Source organism: Herpailurus yagouaroundi, unplaced genomic scaffold (assembly GCF_014898765.1).
Source record: "Herpailurus yagouaroundi ecotype Mexico unplaced genomic scaffold, PumYag 249, whole genome shotgun sequence".
NCBI classification, from domain to species: Eukaryota; Metazoa; Chordata; class Mammalia; order Carnivora; family Felidae; genus Herpailurus; species Herpailurus yagouaroundi.
Window position 1 is genome coordinate 379,416 of NW_024412466.1, and position 17,366 is coordinate 396,781.

Genomic DNA, 17,366 nt, shown 5'->3' on the forward strand with positions numbered 1-17,366 from the left:
CCCAAAGCCTGCCCAGCCACCAGAGAGGACCCAGGGGACCAGCTTGCCAGGGCCTGGCTCCACATCCTTCAGCTCCTGACCAAAGACCCTATGAACTTGCCTGGGGCTGTGCAGGCCACGCCACAGCCAACAGACTTCCTGGGCCTTCACTTGTTAGGGCCCTGCGCTTGCCCATGGCAGCAACCTGCCCTTCTACCCAGGGGTTGTCGCCAAGAGTGCCTCCCTCCGAGGGCCTCACTGCAGCTGGTGGTGACTGAACCAATTCCTCCAGGGATTCCCCCCTATGCCACCCAAGTCCTGGGCCAGAGCTTGACCCCTTCAAAAAGGCACTGCAACAGCTGCTCCTGTGGTGTGGACATCGCCCCATTCTGCAGGGGGGCCAAGGCCCAGGGGGTCTGAATGCAGCCCACCTGTGACCTCTTCTAGGGCTTGAGTGCCAGCATCCCTGGGAATCGGAGCAGTGGGACTGCAGATGGCCGTCCTAGGGCCCTGGGCTGACCAGCTCAGGCAGCAGGCAACAGAGACAGAGCTGTGAGAGCCCTGGTCTTGGGAACTTGGCTCAGGGGGCTCTGCTTGCGGCTGCACCACTGGCAACCCCTAGTGCTCAAAGTCAGAAGTGGGACTAGCGGGAAGGATGGAGCAATCCCCTGTAGCTGGGCTGAGGAGGGAGGGCTTCCTGGAGGAAGCAGTAGAGGAATTGACTTTTAAAGATGATCAAGGGGCGCCTGGGTGGCTCAGTCGGTTGGGCGTCCGACTTCATCTCAGGTCATGATCCTGCGGGTTCATGGGTTCGAGCCCCACATCGGGCTCTGTGCTGACAACTCAGAGCCTGGAGCCTGTTTCAGATTCTGTGTCTCCCTCTCTCTGCCCCTACCCGCTCACGCTCTGCCTGTCTCAAAAATAAACATTGAAAAGAAAAATCAAGAGTTTGCTGGGCAATGTGAGGGAATTTCTAGCAGGATAAACCTCAGAAGCCAACGCACACAAAAAGGGAGAGGGTGTGATGTTTGGCGTGGCCAAGCTTGGGAGGATTCAGGGCTGTTCGGATGAACAGAGGTGAACTGGTGAGGTGAGAGCCTGCAGAGGGCTGACTGCTGGGTCCAGGGGCTTGCACACTTAGCAAGGAGGAGCCGGGGTAGGGTGCAGACCAGGCAGTGGCAACTGACTTCGTGTGAGCTTCTTGCGCTGCAAGGGACAAGGGACATCATGACAGCTGAAACTTGAATTCGCAGTCACGATGGACACCTCAGCCTGAGGGCCCCCCACCTGGGGTGAACTTGGGGTTAGATGCTCATGGCGATGAGTATAGCCATCCTTGGTCATGACACCACTTTGCCCCCAGGTCTCTTTCTAGGTCTCTGTTAGGCACCTCTGGAGGCACACTTAGATTTTAGTCGCATTTGCAACAACCCTGTGCTGTGGACTTCATCCCTGTCCCGGTTTGACAAGGAGGGAGCCAAGTTCCAGGGAGAGAGAGGGTCGAGCACCTGGGGAGGCCCAGGGGCAGGGAGCTTCCGGGGCCGAATGCTCCTTTCCTTGAAGCAAAACTATTTTCACAGTCAAAAGGCTGCTGCTGTGAGGTCAACAGCAGGATTGCTCATGGTTATAAACATAAAATATACTTGGTTAAAATGCCAGTGCTGAAATTCGTAAAGCAGGCCAACCCCGCCAGCAGCACCCCTTCTCCGGTTCCCCCACCCTCAAGTGCCCCGCAGCACCCCGCTGTGCCCCCAGAGGAGGATGAGGTCAGACGCAGCACACGCCACGAGGTCCGGCCGCAAAAGAGCGGCGGGCTGGTGCCTCGGGGTTGGGGTGGGGCTCAGGTGGGCGGGATTCCCGTCGACAGCCCGCGCCGCGCCCGAGCACAGCTTCCGCTCACGTCCTCTGAGCTTGGAGCCGGGTGCGACGCCGCTCCCAGGAACCTCTGCGTGGCGATCGCAGTGTTTCCCGGGGACCGGTCGGTCGGCGGACCCGGCCTCGCAGGGCGGAAGTGGGCGGCTGCGGTGCCCGCGGAGCCGCGCTGCGGGCGGGACCTGGCCGAGCTGGAGGGCGCCGGGGAGCGGAGCTCGGGCGGTCCCCGAGGCCCGAGCGAGCGGACTTCGGGGGGACCTGCGGCGACCGCGCCGGCGTCAGGGGAGCGCGGCGGGGATGGGGCGCCGAGCCGGGCGGGCGCCGGGGCCTCGGCCATGTTCGCGGGGCTGCAGGACCTGGGCGTGGCCAACGGCGAAGACCTGAAGGAGACGCTGACCAACTGCACGGAGCCGCTCAAGGCCATCGAGCAGTTCCAGGTGGGCCCCGGTGGGGAGGCCGGCGATCTGGGCGTGAGTCCTGCCGGAGGCGCGGGGGCGCGGGGGAAGCGGGCAGCTGTCCGTTCCGCGGATGGAGGAAGCGGGTGCCCTGAGCTGGTTCCCCGCTGATGGACATCTGGTTGGGTACCGCGGGGTTTGCCGTTATGTATATACGTACCCTGGTTTGCAACCAGGGCTGCTGGGAGGCATCCTTGCCTTCTTAGGTACTCAGGGCATCTGGGGTGCTGGCCAGGTGTAGCAGCGACCCGAAGTTTCTGTTGTCGCCTCCCCATGAGCCCAGCCCCAATAAGTAAAATCGACCCCCCCCCCGGCCTCTGTTTCCTCAGACAGAGAATGGCGTGCTGCTGCCCTCCCTGCAGTCGGCCTTGCCTTTCTTGGACCTGCATGGGACACCTCGGCTGGAGTTCCACCAGTCGGTGTTTGACGAGCTTCGGGACAAGCTGCTGGAGCGGGTGTCCGCCATTGCCTCAGAGGGGAAGGCTGAGGAAAGGTAGGTGGGCAGGTGACATGTGCAGGCCCCTTCCCAGCCTTGGACCGGACTCAGCAGCACTTAGCGTTCCCTTGGCTACACACCCCCGTTCGAAAAGGGGGCCTTTACTCGAGTGCCCCGCCCGTGGAAACCTATACCCTTATCTGTCATCTGTCTGGGGACAGACAGCTGCTTCAGACTGGGTCCTGTGCTGCTCCTTCAGTGACACGAGCCTTTCCAGGTACAAGAAACTGGAAGATCTTCTAGAAAAGAGCTTTTCTCTGGTGAAGATGCCGTCCCTGCAGCCAGTGGTGATGTGTGTCATGAAACATTTGCCCAAGGTAAAAACCGTGGGCCCACATGCTCAGGGCGCTCTCTGCACGAGCCCTTACTTGGGGACATCGCACATGTGCTTCGTCGAGCCGGCACCTTAGCTCTGGGGGGATCTCGTGAGCTGCCTGCCCAAACCCCGAGCAGCCCTGGGGCGTGTTCTCTGTGCTGGCTTTTCTCTGACAAGCCACACGGAGACCGATGCCTGGTGTGTGAATTGGGTTGTGGGACCCATGGCGACTCGGCAAGAACTGTCTGTGTTCAGCTTGGCTGCTTACATCTGCTGGGGCCTGGGGTCCGGTCACAGGCACCCCTGTTGGTGGGTCTGGGTTGAGGTGGTTTCTGCTGGGGGAGCTGAGGCCTCCTGACCCGTCTTGAGGGAGGTCCCTGGGGCACAGGTGCGGCTCACAGGTGGCCGATATGGTCCTGTAGGTTCCGGAGAAGAAGCTGAAGCTGGTGATGGCTGACAAGGAGCTGTACCGGGCCTGTGCTGTGGAGGTGAAGCGGCAGATCTGGCAGGACAACCAGGCACTGTTTGGCGACGAAGTTTCTCCGCTGCTGAAGCAGTACATCCTAGAGAAGGAGAGTGCGCTTTTCAGCACCGAGCTCTCCGTCCTGCACAACTTCTTCAGCCCTTCCCCGAAGACGAGGCGCCAGGGCGAGGTGGGGCACGGGGCCCCCTGACCACCCTCTTTCCCACCCCCGTGCACATTTCAGTCGTTCTGCTCCTGGGAGGGGTGGGCTTGTGCGTGTGGTTGGGGGTCTTTGTGATATGGCGCCTAACGTGGACCTCTCTGGTTTTATGTCCTTGGTGCTCTGTGAGTCGGCAGGCCTTTCGGGTTAAGTTCATTGTGTCGTCCTTTGGCTCTGGGAAATGTTCTTTTTTTTTAAAAGATTTCATTTTTAATAATTTTTATTTGTTTTTTGTTTTTTGTTTTTTGTTTTTTTTTTTTGAGAGGGAGAGAGAGCATGAGCGGGGGAGGGACGGAGAGAGAGGGAGACACAGAATGTGAAGCCGAAGCAGGTTCCAGGCTCTGAGCTGTCCGCATAGAGCCCGATACGGCACTCGAACCCGCAAACCGTGTGATAATGACCGGAGTCAAAGTTGGACACTTAACCGACTGAGCCACCCAGGCACCCCTAAAGATTTTATTTTTCAGTTATCCCTGCACCTAATGTGGGGCTCGAACACACAACTCTAAGATCAAGAGTCCCGTGCTCTTCCACCTGAGCCAGCCAGGCGCCCATCTTTTCTTTCTATGTCGGATTCGTTCCTCACTCTGACAAGCGAATGTTTCTTGAGTTCTGATTTCCTGCCATAAGTGCCTGCACCCTTCGGTGACTCTGGGGGGTCAGGCTGTTTGCCGGGGACACTTGCAGTTCGTAAGGGAGCAGATGCTCCACGGTAAATGTCACATGCTGGGCACCCAGAGGAGTGGAGGGTCGAGGCATGAGGTCCCAGAGCAAGGCAAGGCAGAGCCGGGCAGCTTGGGTTCTGGGGGTGAGGAAGAGGAGCCAGGCTGGGGTGTGAGCACAGGCTCTGAAGGGGAGCAGGCTGGCTGTGTGGGAAGGTAAGGCTGATGTGGCTGGAACCAAGAACAAGCAGGTGAGTGCGTGTGTGGCGGGGGCGGTGTGGCGGGGGGCGGTGGCTGGAGGCCACCATGGACACTTTGGCTTTTCCCAGTGAGTTGGGGGGCCACTGCAATTGCCTGATGTGCTCCAGCATGATGGCTTAACGGCGGAGGCCACCAGGCCCGGGTCGAGTGGTGCGGGGGCGTCTTGCTGGTTCTTTGTTCAGCTTTCTCGCCTGGGGTTGTGTGTTTGGTTGAAGTGGGATCTGACCTAACGCTTTCTCCCCAAATCCGGCCAGTGGTTGTGGTGATACTTCCTGCCTGTGGTCTGTTGCTGCTCTTGTCGGCCTGGGTCCTTCCCACCTCTGCGGCCTTCACCACTGCGGGGGCGGGGGTTGTAGCAGGTGTGTGTGGCGCCCACGGTCCTCAGGGTGTGGGTCGGCCACTAGGGCCACGGCTCCGTGCCCAGCGGCCTGCGCCTTGCCTCCCGTTCGCGGCGAGGTGGGCCTGGGCTGTGGTCAGGGCAGGCACGTGTCCGCCCTCGTCCACACCGGAGCTGCCCGCGTGCTGAGATGTGGGTTGTGCTCCGGGTCCGCTCTGTGCGTCAGGGTCCCTGAGGCCTGCTGAAGAGGCCTTGCTGGGGGCCCTCGAGGTTGCCTGGCGGGCGCTCACTGCTTCTGTCCCTGCTCCCCCCTGCACGCACTGTGTACAGCCTGGTGGCTTTTGGGGCGCCGTGGCGTCTCTTACCCCAGCTCGTCCTGTCTGCTTCCCACCATCAGAGCAAGAGGCCTGCCTCCTGCTCACGGTCGCGCGGTGAGCCGTGCTCCCTCCCGCTGGTGGAGGCTGCTGGAGACTTCCACGCGGGGTGCGGGCTGCAGAGGCGGGTGGTCCCTGCCGAGGAAGGGCTACAGGTGCTCGACATGGGAGGACGCAGGGAGCAAGGCAGCCCTGGCGGGGCTACAGTGGCCAGCGTCTCTCAGCGGTGCCCCAGTGTCCCGTGCCAGCTGATGGGCAGCCCTGGAGGCTGGGGTCCTAGGCCGATGGGCTCTCAGGGTCTGTGGGATCCAGGGTGGCCACCACCTGACACAGAGCCGGCGTCTTGTGACAGAGGAGACTCTGGGTACGGCCCGCACAGGAAGGAGTAGAGTCGGGCTGGGGCGGTCCTGCCCCCGCGGCCGTCGTGACCCCGAGGCGCGGGTCTCCTCCCCCAGGTGGTGCAGAAGCTGACGCAGATGGTGGGGAAGAACGTGAAGCTGTACGACATGGTGCTGCAGTTCCTGCGGACCCTCTTCCTGCGGACCCGGAACGTGCACTACTGCACGCTGCGGGCCGAGCTGCTCATGTCCCTGCACGAGCTGGACGTCGGGGACATCTGCTCCGTGGACCCCTGCCATAAGGTGGCGCCCGCCCGCCCCGCCCCCTTCCCTCCGGCTCCTCCCCCTCCCTTCGGCTCCTCCCCCTCCCTCCGGCTCCTCCCCTTCAGGGCTCTGGCCGCCCACCCACCCCGCCCGTGGCCACGAGCCGTGTGCCAGCCCCCACACCCCCTCTGCCGCCCAGGCTTAGGGGCACCTGAGTCAGAGCCACCGGCCCCGCGTCTGCCGTATTCGCCTGCTGTTTATTCCCCTGCTGTAGCCTTCCCTGGTCTTTCCTGGGCCACTGTCCCTCCCCCGCTCCAGAGCCCTCAGGGGCCTCTTGTGTGCTCCAGGGATGGGGCTTTCTGTGCCGCTGTTGTGTCCCGCACGGATGCTGTGCAGCCCCAGACAGCGTTAGGTCCGGGGGGCTGTGCGGCATCAGGGTCCCGCAGTGGGGGCTGCCAGGGAGACCCCCTTGAGAACAGAGCACAAATACTGCCTGCTCCGAGCACCACCTGGCCTGCTGGGGATGTGGGACCTCAGGCCTGTGTGTCTTTTTGCTGTACCGGCCCGGACCATGTGAGGCTGCGGGTCCTGTTGCCGACGTGAGGCTCGGGGTGGTGGCTGCAGCTGAGCAGTGACCACGGGAGCCGTCTGGAGGCCGCGGTCTCTGACCGTGTCCCGGCTGTGCTTCCTCCCCGCAGTTTACCTGGTGCCTGGATGCCTGCATTCGTGAGCGGTTTGTGGACAGCAAGAGAGCCCGAGAGCTGCAGGGGTTTCTTGACGGCGTGAAGAAGGGGCAGGAGCAAGTCCTAGGGTAAGGGTCGGCCTTGTGCCGGTGCCCCAGCCCCCAGGGTCCTGTCCACAGGTGTCCGGATGAGCAGGCTGTGTCTGCAGTTGCTTCCAGTGTGGTTTAGAGCTGCCTTGGCGCTCGTGCACACGGCTGAGACCTGGCTGCTGGGGCCAAGGCTATCAGAGTTTCGGTGAGCCGGGGCCTGACTGCGACCGGGGTGGGTGGTCAGCGCCGTCCCGGGGCCGCCGTGCTGGCGGGACCGGCTCTGTCGAGCTCTCTTTTGCAGCTCTTTCTCTCTGTGACCATCTCTGTGGGGCCCTCGTGAGCTTACGGCATCAGGGGCAGGTCCTCAGAACCAAAACGGGGGCTTAATTTTTTAAAAAACCTTTAAAGCCCTTCAGTATTTTGAGCAAGTTAAGGATAAGTTCCGAACATCAAGTTTTTGTGCCGAAGAAGCACGGGGCGGGCGGGCGGGCGGGCGGGCTTGCTCTGTGCGGAGGGGCCCTCCCCCCAGGACAGCGGCCAGGGCAGCCCGCCCGTGGCCGCGCCATGTTGACGCAGTGTGCTCATCCTCACAGGGACCTGTCCATGATCCTGTGTGACCCCTTTGCCATCAACACCCTGTCGCTGAGCACCGTCAGGCACCTGCAGGAGCTGGTCGGCCAGGAGACCCTGCCTAGGGTGAGCGCGGCGGCTGGCTGCACGCCGCCTTCTGGGTGGGTGTGTGGCCAGGCCCGTGCCGGCCGAATGACAGCACTCCCGATGGGCGGTGGGTGCCGTGGGGGCTGCGGGGGAAGCCGAGGCGTTTGGCCGTGGCACTAGGACCCTGCCGGGCAACGAGCGATTTCAGTGGAGGGGAGCCTTGGGTGGGCACGTGCTGAGGCCTTTTGGTTTTCCCACAGGACAGTCCCGATCTCCTGCTGCTGCTCAGGCTGCTGGCGCTGGGCCAGGGGGCATGGGACATGATTGACAGCCAGGTCTTCAAGGAGCCCAAGATGGTAACGGGACGAGGGTGGGATGGTTTCCACCGCTTCCTCCCGAGGGTCTGTGGGGCAGGGTCTGTGGAGATCAGCAGGGCGGGGTCTCGGGAGGTGGGAAGGAGGGACAGGCCCTCAGGCTGAAGTCGAAAAAGGTAGATGCAGGGAGGCGGGCGAGGGGCGGGGTCCCTGCAGGACAGAGGTGGGGCTGTGCCCGACCGCTCCTGGGTCTTCTCTGGCGTAGGAGGTGGAGCTCATCACCAGGTTCCTGCCCATGCTCATGTCCTTCGTGGTCGACGACCATACCTTCAACGTGGACCAGAAGCTGCCGGCCGAGGAGAAAGCCCCGGTTACGTACCCGAACACGCTCCCGGAGAGTTTCACCAAGTACGGGCCCCACAGGCACGGGTGGGCGTGCCGCGCCCCCGCCCCCCAGCTCCCCACGGAGGCTGTGCGGAGGGCGTCGCCCAGGGGTGACCTGTCCTTGCGGGCGCAGGTTCCTGCAGGAGCACCGCATGGCCTGCGAGGTGGGGCTGTACTACGTGCTGCACATCACCAAGCAGAGGAACAAGAACGCGCTCCTGCGCCTGCTGCCGGGGCTGGGTGAGTGCGGGCAGGCCCCGTGCCGGGCCCCGGGCTCCTGCCCTGTCCCAGCTCCGAGGGGCTGGCTCGGCGCGCTTCTCCGTCTTTGTCTTCTGGAGGTGGTTTTGGTGCAGGGGTAGTTTGGTAGTTTCTCAGCTTGGTAGTTTCACGGACACCCTTCGCCATTGTCACCGTTTGTGAAAGCATCTTTTTGGCTGTGGGGGAAAAGCTACCGTGATTTGCTCCTAACTGGCGAGGGAGGTGGAGCCCCTCAAGGCCTCAGACGATTGAGAGAGCGCACCCCCGACGGTCTCTGGCCGTGTGGGGCCAGGGGGCCGGTTGCTTCGTGGTGGGGCCCGAGTGGACCCCTTCAAGAGTAAGCTGCAGGTGGAGGCAAGGAGAAGGGTGTTGGGGAGCACCTGGCCTTCCCATGCTTGCCCAGACCCAGGGGCCTCTGCTGGCTCGGCTCCTGTCTGGGGTGTTGAGTCTGCTTCATAAGGATCCTGCACGTTCCTGGCCAAGTGCATTTCTGGGTCACTGACGCGTCTGAGGGTGGTGCCCGTGTTACGTTTCCCGTGTTTTCTTTAGGAAGGAAGCTATTTGTGCATCTTACTTCGTATCTAGTTTCCGTGTACGTGAACAGCACGAACTTATTTTCTTCTCGCTCTGGAGGCCGGAAGGGTGAAGCGAGTGTCCCGGGGCTACAGGCAAGGTGTGGGCGAGGCTGGCTCCTTCCGGAGGCTCTGGGGAGAATCTGTCTCCTGGTCTCCTCCAGCTTCTAGGAGCCGCCTGCATCCCGGCTCCTGACTTTGTCTCGCGGTTCACCCTTCCAGCTCCTCCCGCCCGCACATCCCTCTGAGTCTGGCCCCCTGCCTCCCGCCTCCCTGTGATGCTGTCGGGCCCACCTGGGTCATGCGGTGTCGTCTCCTGTCGTAGGGCTTCTTTCCACATGAGGTAGCGTGTCCACATGTAGAAGCGTCACAGGGCCACAGGGGCTGGAGCCTGGAGACTTCCAAGGGTGCCGTTTGGGTTTGTCTCATCGTTCCAGTTCGTTTCAGTACCTTTGTTTCTTTCTCGCGTCTAACGGTGTCAGCTAGGAGCGGGGTGTCCTGCCTGCGTCGGGAGCATCCGGTGAGGGAGTGCTCCTCCCTCCCTGCCTCCGACACTGTGTCGGTGTCTCCCAGCCACGCGCTGCTGCCCAGGACGCTGGGACTCAGATCTTTTCTTGTGCTCAGGATGGGTACGCTGTCCTCTTCTGCCATTACCGGGTGCTAGTAAGATCAGATGTCAGTTTTAAAAATTCCTTTCTGTTTATTTTTTAGCTTTTTATCGTGGGGGTTTTTGATGACGTTACAAGCAAAGAGCACAGCGTGGTGAAGCCCAGTGCCTCTCACCTGCTGCATGGGGGTCCGTGTGCGCCGCTCGTCCCCCGGATGATGGTCTGGACGTAAACCCACGGAGGACTTGACAGGTGTCTCTACAAAAGAATGGTGCTGTGGTCACATCTGGGTCCAGGGCCCGACGGTGGCCACGGGTCTCTCGTTGTCACGTGACATTTGATGTGGGTGGTTAGTTCAAGTCAGGGCTCCAACTGGCGTCTCCCCTCCACCCTCGTGTCCCCTTGCTGCCTTTCGTATTTCTCCTTGTCTGGAGGGTTCTGTGGGAAGGGTTGGAACCAGGGCATTTGTTTCCCATTAGGGACTTTGCTGGCAGTGTTCCCTGGGGTGGCGACCGTGCCCTTGCCTGAGTGTCCTGTAAAGTGCCCCCGGCCGTGAGGTCACATGTGGCGGGGGCACAGCCCGGCTGCATCTGATGGTGCCCGGGCCTCCCCGTGGCATTCAGTGGCGCCTGGGGCTCAGATAGTGCCATGGTCACAGCTCCCTGTCAGCACTTCTCTAGTGGCTGCTGGGGCACTTGTGTCCCCATGTGTGTCCCCCCCCTCCCCGTGACCTGCTGCCCTCCAGCTGGGTCGTGGGCCTTGTTTGCTGTGCACTCTGTCTCTGGTCATCAGTGAGATACGTTGGTAGTTACCTTTGCTGATTATTTTAGTTGTTTTTTAAAAATTTTTTTTTTGATTATATTAGTTTTTGGAGTCTGTGCCTTCAAAAAATGAAAATTTTTCCTTTTGTTGTCTTTCTTCTAGAACCACGTAGCTCGCAGTCTGGTAGAACTCGGGGCCGGTGCCGTGGCACTTTCCTGTTTCTTTTCTAGTTCTAGTCTGTTCAGTTTCTCCCTCTTCTCGAGTCCACTTAGTCCAAAGTCCCTTGGCCATGGGGCAGAGCCACGGGCAGCAGGCTCCCGTGCCCTCCCCACCCCGACCCTCACCCCCACAGCCCTGCTTCTCTGCCTCCGTGGGGGCCGCTGGCCGCCCCTGCCTCCTCGTGGTGCGGGCCCCGGTTCTGGCTGCGGGAAAACCGGGCACCCCGTCCTCAGGGGGCGCTGCTGCTCCGCGGCCTCCCCGTTGGCCCATCCAGGGGCGGGGGGCGGCGGGCTGAGCGGGGCTGACACCTGTGTTTGCAGTGGAGACCTTTGGCGACCTGGCGTTTGGGGACATCTTCCTGCACCTGCTCATGGGGAACTTGGCGCTGCTGGCCGACGAGTTTGCCCTGGAGGACTTCTGCAGGAGCCTCTTCGATGGCTTCCTCCTCACGGCCTCGCCCAGGTGCCCACCCTCCGCCTGCACCCTGAGGGGCTCGGGCGCGCTTGTGGCACCTCCGGGCGGGCGGGGGCGGGGGGTCAGGGGGGAGGGGGTCGGTTCTGGGCTCCGCCCACCCGCCGCGCTGCTGTGGCCTCTTCCAGGAAGGAGAACGTGCAGCGCCACGTGCTGCGGCTCCTCATCCACCTGCACCACCGGGTGGCCCCGTCCAGGCTGGACGCCCTGCGCAAGGCGCTGGAGCCCACGGGCCAGGTGGGTGCCCTGCCCGCGGCCTGTGCCGCCCGCCCCGCCCCATGGGGCCCCGGGGGGGGGGGGGGGGAGGGACTGCCCCGAACCCCGCACTTTCCCCCCTGCAGAGTGGAGAGGCCGTGAAGGAACTTTACTCTCAGCTCGGTGAGCGGCTGGAGCAGCTGGAGCACCGGAAGCCCAGCCCGGCCCAGGCCGCGGAGACTCCGGCCCTGGAGTTGCCCCTTCCCGCCGTGTCCACTCCGGCTGGGCTCTGAGCCTTCACCTGGGGCTGCTCGGGACTGGGCAAGGCCCCCGGTGGGGCCGTGGCCGGCCAGGAGGGGCTCCCCTGCCATTGCAAGCACGGGACCCCGTCTCTCCTGGGGGCGGGCGGGCCGCTAGGGGGGCTGGGGCTGGCCGAGCGGAGCACCCCCCACCCTGGGACCTCCTGCACGTGGGGCCCCCTTCTGCGCCTCCGCCTCCCCACGAACTGGGTGCTGGGAGGTGTGTGTTGTCCACGGGAACGGGATGGTGCTTTCGCTCCTCGTGGGTCCCGGTCTGGTTCTGTGGAGCACAGCTCTGGGTCTGCTCTGCCCCTCCTGGCCGCTTGAACTCATTCCAGGCCGTGGAAGCTTCTGGCTGGTTGCCGCCTCGTGTTGTGGGAGGGGAGGCAGATTGGCAGTAGTTGGAATTAGGAAAAAGCCACCTGTTTTCCATGGGGCGAGGGTGGGAGAGGGACACGTGCCGAGCCAAGGGGGAGGGGTGGGCCCAGGCTTGTTGGCACAGACGGGCAGAATCATGCAGTGTGCTGAGTCCGGTCATCTGCAGAACGAACCTGGCTTCCGAGGAGCGTCTGAGTGTTTCACCCGGGACCGGCTGGCTGACCCAGAGCCCACAGGCAGGAAGTTGCTCCCCCACTGGCCAGCAGCGCCCCATGTAGCAGGTGTGGCTGAGGAAAGCCCAGGCCACCGACTGGCTGCCTCAGTTTACCCTTGGAGGGGTGTGCTCCCTCTTACTCAGTCGCACCCGCACTTGGCCAAGTGAGGGACTGTTGCACAGTGAGACTTTGACTTATGTAAATAAAAGGTGTTTGGGTAAATCCGGTGGGTGCGCTGTTTATGGGCACGCCTGAGGGGTGGGCATAGTATAAGTGGGCAGGTATCTTCTTAAGGACACTTCTGCTTTGGGGGCCGCGGTCTGGATGCCTGGCCCTGCCCCTGGGAGCAGGGGGGAGACGTCTGTGGGTGCACATGCTGAGGGGTAGCCCCTTTCCATTTTTTCCTTAGGAAGCAGAGATTCAGGCAGGACTCCACCCCCACCCCCCTATGCTGGGATCGTGGGGTGTGGGGAGGGCCTGGACAGTGTCCTCCCCCTCCCCCCCCCCCACTGGCCCCTGGAAGGCCGAGAGTACTGCCAGGCCACGTGGTGGGTAGGGGGCCCAAGGCCGCACGCACCTGCCCCGCACAGAGGAGGGCAGCCGGTCCTGGGAGCCAGGCCCCAGGGCTGGATGGGAGGATGTAGAGAAGCAGTGACCCTGCCTGCCCGAGGGCACCAGACTGAAGGGCAGGCAGGAACATTCATCACCAGAGGCCTGGGAATCCCATATTCTGGAGACAACGGGAACTCTCCAGCCCCGTGACCAACACTTCCCTGATGCACCACGTGCCTGGTGCCACTGTGAGGCGAAGAAGAGTTAGGAGAGGGGACAGAGGCAGTGTGTGGGCAAAGGGAGGCTAAGGGGGTGAGGTCGAGGGACCACAGGCAGGACGGCCGAAGGGCTCGGGAACTGAGGGAGGCAGCACCAGACTAGCCGGACTGCTTGATGGGCCTGGTCTTAGGGAGGGCTGCAGACGGGTCTGGGCCCAGGAGAGGTGCTTCTGGGCCTGGAAGGGCCCAGCTCCGTCGGTCAGAATGAGAAGAGCAGGTCATTCAGGAAGGCCGACTGTGCAGAGATGGGACTAGGGCGGGGGGCAGGGCCCCACAAGCCCCCACCTGCCGCTTCTTTGCCTAAGTCCTTTGTTCTTGGTAAATTGTTGTTGGTAAATTTGCTCCCTGACCAGGACCCTGAGCTACACATGGGGGTCTAACCCCAGGGCTAGAATTTCTGTTCCAGTGTGTTATCCTTGGGATGGGAGGGCTCTAGGCTGGGGGGGGGGGGAGGTTGCAGGGGAAGAGGAGAGGGAGATGGGATGGAGCCCTAGTCCCTGGGAGGGGAGGAGGGGAAAACGAAATGACCCCAGGTTGGGGTCGAGGAGAGGGAGGTGGGGGAGAGGGGAATAGGAAGGGACTGGGGGCACCCAGCTGGGCAGAGGGGCCCGGCCCACCCTCTCTGCTCTTGCCCTACTCCGCTCCATGTGGGGGATCAGGTGCCAGTGCCCCTGGGGAGGCAGGGGTTCCTTGGAAGCTAGACTGAGATGCAGGAGTCTGTGGGATCTCTGGGGAGGGGATGCCCCAAGCCTTGCCAGGTGACCCGGGCCTGGACAGCCAGGAGGGCTGCAGGACTGAGGAGGGTAGGTGACCTGACGGCCAGCCAGGGGACCTGGGCCAGCCAGCCAGGCTCTCCGTCTGGCGCCTCCATCCAGCCTAAGTCCCGCCCACTTGCCACACCCCTGACTCACTTCCTTTGCACAGAAGCGGAAACCTCCCCAGAGTTTCCTCCCGACCTAAGGCTCCCGGGACCTGCAGGTGCTGCTACCCCTCCAGGCCTGAGCTTGCCAGCCAGGCCCCTGACCCCATCGGGACCCTCGACAGGAAGCTGGTATTTTCTGTGTCCTGAGTTGCGGCCTCAGCATCTGGCCTCTGCAGGGGGCCGCCCTTGGTGGGCTGGGGGCCAGCAGGAACTTAACCTGACTCAGCTGCAGGTATGGGGTGGGTTGGAGACCAGGGCATCAGTCCTTCCCTCAGCTCTGTCTCCTCAATGGCCCTTTTCTTCCTCTGGCTCGTGTCTTTGCACCCCACCCTACTAGTGTCTGGGGGCTCTCTGCTGCCACTCCATGTGTGTTCACTGGGGTGCAGGGAGGATCCCTGTTTTGGGGGTGTGGGGGGTGGGAGGCCTGGGCCCATTCTCAAAAGCAGAAGTTCCTGATCGACCCCCCCCCCAAGTGTTCTTAAGTGCACGGGGGATGTCTCTGGATTCTGGCGGTGCCAGGGTCCCTGCTCCCCTTGGTTCCCACTTGGGATTCAGAGAGCCCCTGGCGCCTGGCAGGCCGAGCTGCGGGCGGGAGGGAGGGATGGGCAGCGGGGCCGGGCCTTGACCCTTCTTTACCCCTAATCGGCGCCAGCTAGCACCGACTTCTCCAGGAAGCGGGGTGGTTGCCCGATAAGCTGCGCCCTCCCTGCGCCGACACTTCCTCAAGGCCCGCGGCTGTTCCTGGGAGGACCCGAGAGATTTGCATGGGGCCCTGCGGGGAGCCGCTTCCTGGTCAGCCGGGCGAGGCCGGCACCAGGAGTCACCCTTCCCCCTCGCTCCGCACTCCCTGGGGACCTCCCAGAGGAGGGACGTCGCTCCAGGGAAGGGTCCAAATCGGCCATGCCGACGTCTGGAGACCCTCCCCATCTTCCTGTTGCAGGGAGGGCGACCTGCATGCGGAGCGCCGCCCCTGCGCCATGGACAGCGGCCAGCCCAGTCTGGAGGCCGCGGGCCCCGGCGTCCCCCGCCCGAGCGTGATCGCGCCGCTGCGCGCCGTGGTCCGTCTGCGCCGCCGCGTGTGCCTCCTGCGCAAGCGGCGCCCCCAGCCGCCCGGCTCGGGGTCGGCTTCCGCGCCCGCGGCGCCGCACGCTGACCCGGACCAGCCCCGGTTCTTCACCTTCGACGGCCCGGAGCCGCCGTCCAGGACGCCGCGTAAGAGGCGCCGACGCAGCCGTGTGGTGCTCTACCCGGAGACCTCGCGCAAGTACCGGCCTCACGCGGAGCGCCGTAGCCGCGCGCAGCGCTGCCTCCTGCTGCTCGTGGCCATCGTGGGCTTCCAGGTGCTCAACGCCATCGAGAACCTGGACGATAACGCGCAGCGCTACGACCTCGACGGGCTGGAGAAGGCGCTGCAGCGCGCCGTGTTCGGGCAGCCGGCCGCCGTGGGGCGCATCGTGGCGCTGCTGCGGGACTACCTGGCCACGCACGTGCACAGCCGCCCTCTGCTTCTGGCGCTGCACGGGCCCAGCGGCGTGGGCAAGAGCCACGTGGGTCGCCTGCTGGCGCGCCACTTCCGCGCGGTGCTTGAGGACGGCGCGCTCGTGCTGCAGTACCACGCGCGGCACCACTGCCCCAAGGCGCGCGCTGCGCAGGACTGCCGTGAGGAGCTGGCCCGGCTGGTGGCCGGCGTGGTGGAGCGGGCCGAAGCGGAGGAGAAGACCCCGCTCGTGGTGCTGGATGAGGCGGAGCTCCTGCCCCTGGCGCTGCTGGACGAGCTGCACGGCTTCCTGCAGCCGCAGCGCGCCCACCACTTCCACAACGCCATCTACGTGCTCCTCAGCAGCGCGGGCGGCGCGGAAATCACGCGCTTCGTGCTGCAGAACGCGTCCCGCGCGCTGCCCCCGCGCCCCGCCGGCGCCCGCGGTGCTCACGGCGACTGGGATGCGGTGGCCGCCGTGCGGGCCGAGGAGGAGCTGCGCGCCGGCCTGCGGGCGCTCCTGGTCCGCGAGCACCCGCTGTGGCAGGCCGCGGCCATCGTGCCCTTGCTGCTGCTGGACAAGAGGGCCGTGGTCAACTGCTTCCGGGACGAGATGGCCGGGGAGGGCTTCTTCCCGGAGCAGGCCCAGGCCGAGCTCCTGGCCGCGCAGCTCAAGTACTACCGCGTGGCTGGCCGCGAGTTCGCCGTCACTGGCTGCAAGCAGGTGGTGGCCACGGTGAACCTCTTGTAGCAGGGGCCCGGCTGGACACGGCGGACGCTTGTGGGCACGAGGGGACATCTTGGGGACATCTCGGTCGTTGGTGGTAGTAGGAGGGAGGGGACCCTGTGGATTTGCCTGAGGCCCCTAATAAATCTGTTTATAGCCCCCACCGCCCTCCCTAACCCGCGGTTCACGCTGGGAGGCTGGTGGGGGTGGCTCCGCTCCGAGCCCCCGCTTCGAGTCACAGTTCCCCCATCAGTGCCCCCAGTCTGCCACCTCCCGGCCCTAGCCCACATTCCTAAGCACCTGCTGTGTGCCCCTCATCGCAGGCCTCGGTACAGAGGCTGTATGGCCTCAGAGAAAGTAGCTCCCAGGGTCACCTAGTTGGTCCCCTGCGGCCGGATATGGCTGCAGCAGCCATCAGACACACACACACACACACACACACACACACACACACTCTCTCTCTCTCTCCCTCTCTCAGTCTGCGCCGCAACCCCCTCCCCACCCTGTGGGACCAAAGTCCTGGGTGCTTCTCCAACCAGGAGAATGGCATGGACTCCCCGGATTTCTCCCGGACTCTGGGGCCCAGGAGCTCCCTGGGAGGCAATAGGGGGGATGGGAGTCCACACACAATGAATGGATCCATTGGAATCCCCTGAACGCTCTGGAAGGTGGGGGGATCTCGGGGTGCCAGCGGTAGATGGCAGGGCCCAAGTTGGGGGGGGGGCGCTGACTTCTCTGATCCCCCTGCCCTGGCCACCAGCTGGCTTCAGGTCGCTGACTGGGGGAGGCCTGTAGGTAGAGATCCTTTAGACTCGACCGCAGAGGTTTCCAGACCCCTGTCGCTTTTCGGGCGCGGTGGGCGTTGTTTGTGCGCGCGCGCGGGGGGGGGGGGGGGGGGTGCTCCTGGAGGGCGGCGGTCGCGTCCAAGCGACCCCCACTCGGTCTCGCAGCCCCGCGTCCCCCGCGCCCTGGGATGGCCTCAGTGCTGCCGCCGAGTGGCCGCGCGTGTCCGCCCGCGCCGCGGAGGTCGCGGGGCGTGTCCCGCGTCTCCCTGTCGCCCGGGTCCCCGCAGCAGGCCCAGCTCATCCTGGAGGAGGGCACACACAGCCTGAGGGCCGGGGACACGTGCACACACGTCATCGGCGACCCCGGCCACGGCGAATCCCAAAGGGGGACCCGGGGAGCAGAGGGAAGGGCCCCGCAGAGGCGAAGCTCGAGTTGACTGGGCTCCGGGCTGTGCGGCACCATCCCCCCCCCCCCCCCCCCCCC

The 17,366-nt window shown here is 64.0% G+C and overlaps 2 protein-coding genes across 2 annotated transcripts; both read left to right on the plus strand.

Moving 5' to 3' along the window:
- Positions 1–1,974: 1,974 nt before the first annotated feature.
- NELFB (negative elongation factor complex member B) lies at positions 1,975–11,889 on the plus strand. The gene is made up of 13 exons (XM_040460283.1): positions 1,975–2,288; positions 2,636–2,799; positions 3,020–3,119; positions 3,541–3,771; positions 5,891–6,076; positions 6,736–6,848; positions 7,403–7,505; positions 7,727–7,822; positions 8,046–8,188; positions 8,298–8,404; positions 10,904–11,045; positions 11,183–11,291; positions 11,396–11,889. The coding sequence occupies exons 1-13, from the start codon at positions 2,187–2,189 to the stop codon at positions 11,540–11,542; spliced, it is 1,743 nt and encodes a 580-aa protein (XP_040316217.1). The 5' UTR covers positions 1,975–2,186; the 3' UTR covers positions 11,543–11,889.
- A 1,655-nt stretch (positions 11,890–13,544) lies between these two features.
- TOR4A (torsin family 4 member A) lies at positions 13,545–16,313 on the plus strand. Its single transcript, XM_040460259.1, has 2 exons — positions 13,545–14,125; positions 14,834–16,313. Exon 2 carries the CDS (start codon positions 14,871–14,873, stop codon positions 16,119–16,121), a length of 1,251 nt encoding a protein of 416 aa, XP_040316193.1. The 5' UTR covers positions 13,545–14,125; positions 14,834–14,870; the 3' UTR covers positions 16,122–16,313.
- The last annotated feature ends 1,053 nt before the right edge of the window (positions 16,314–17,366 follow it).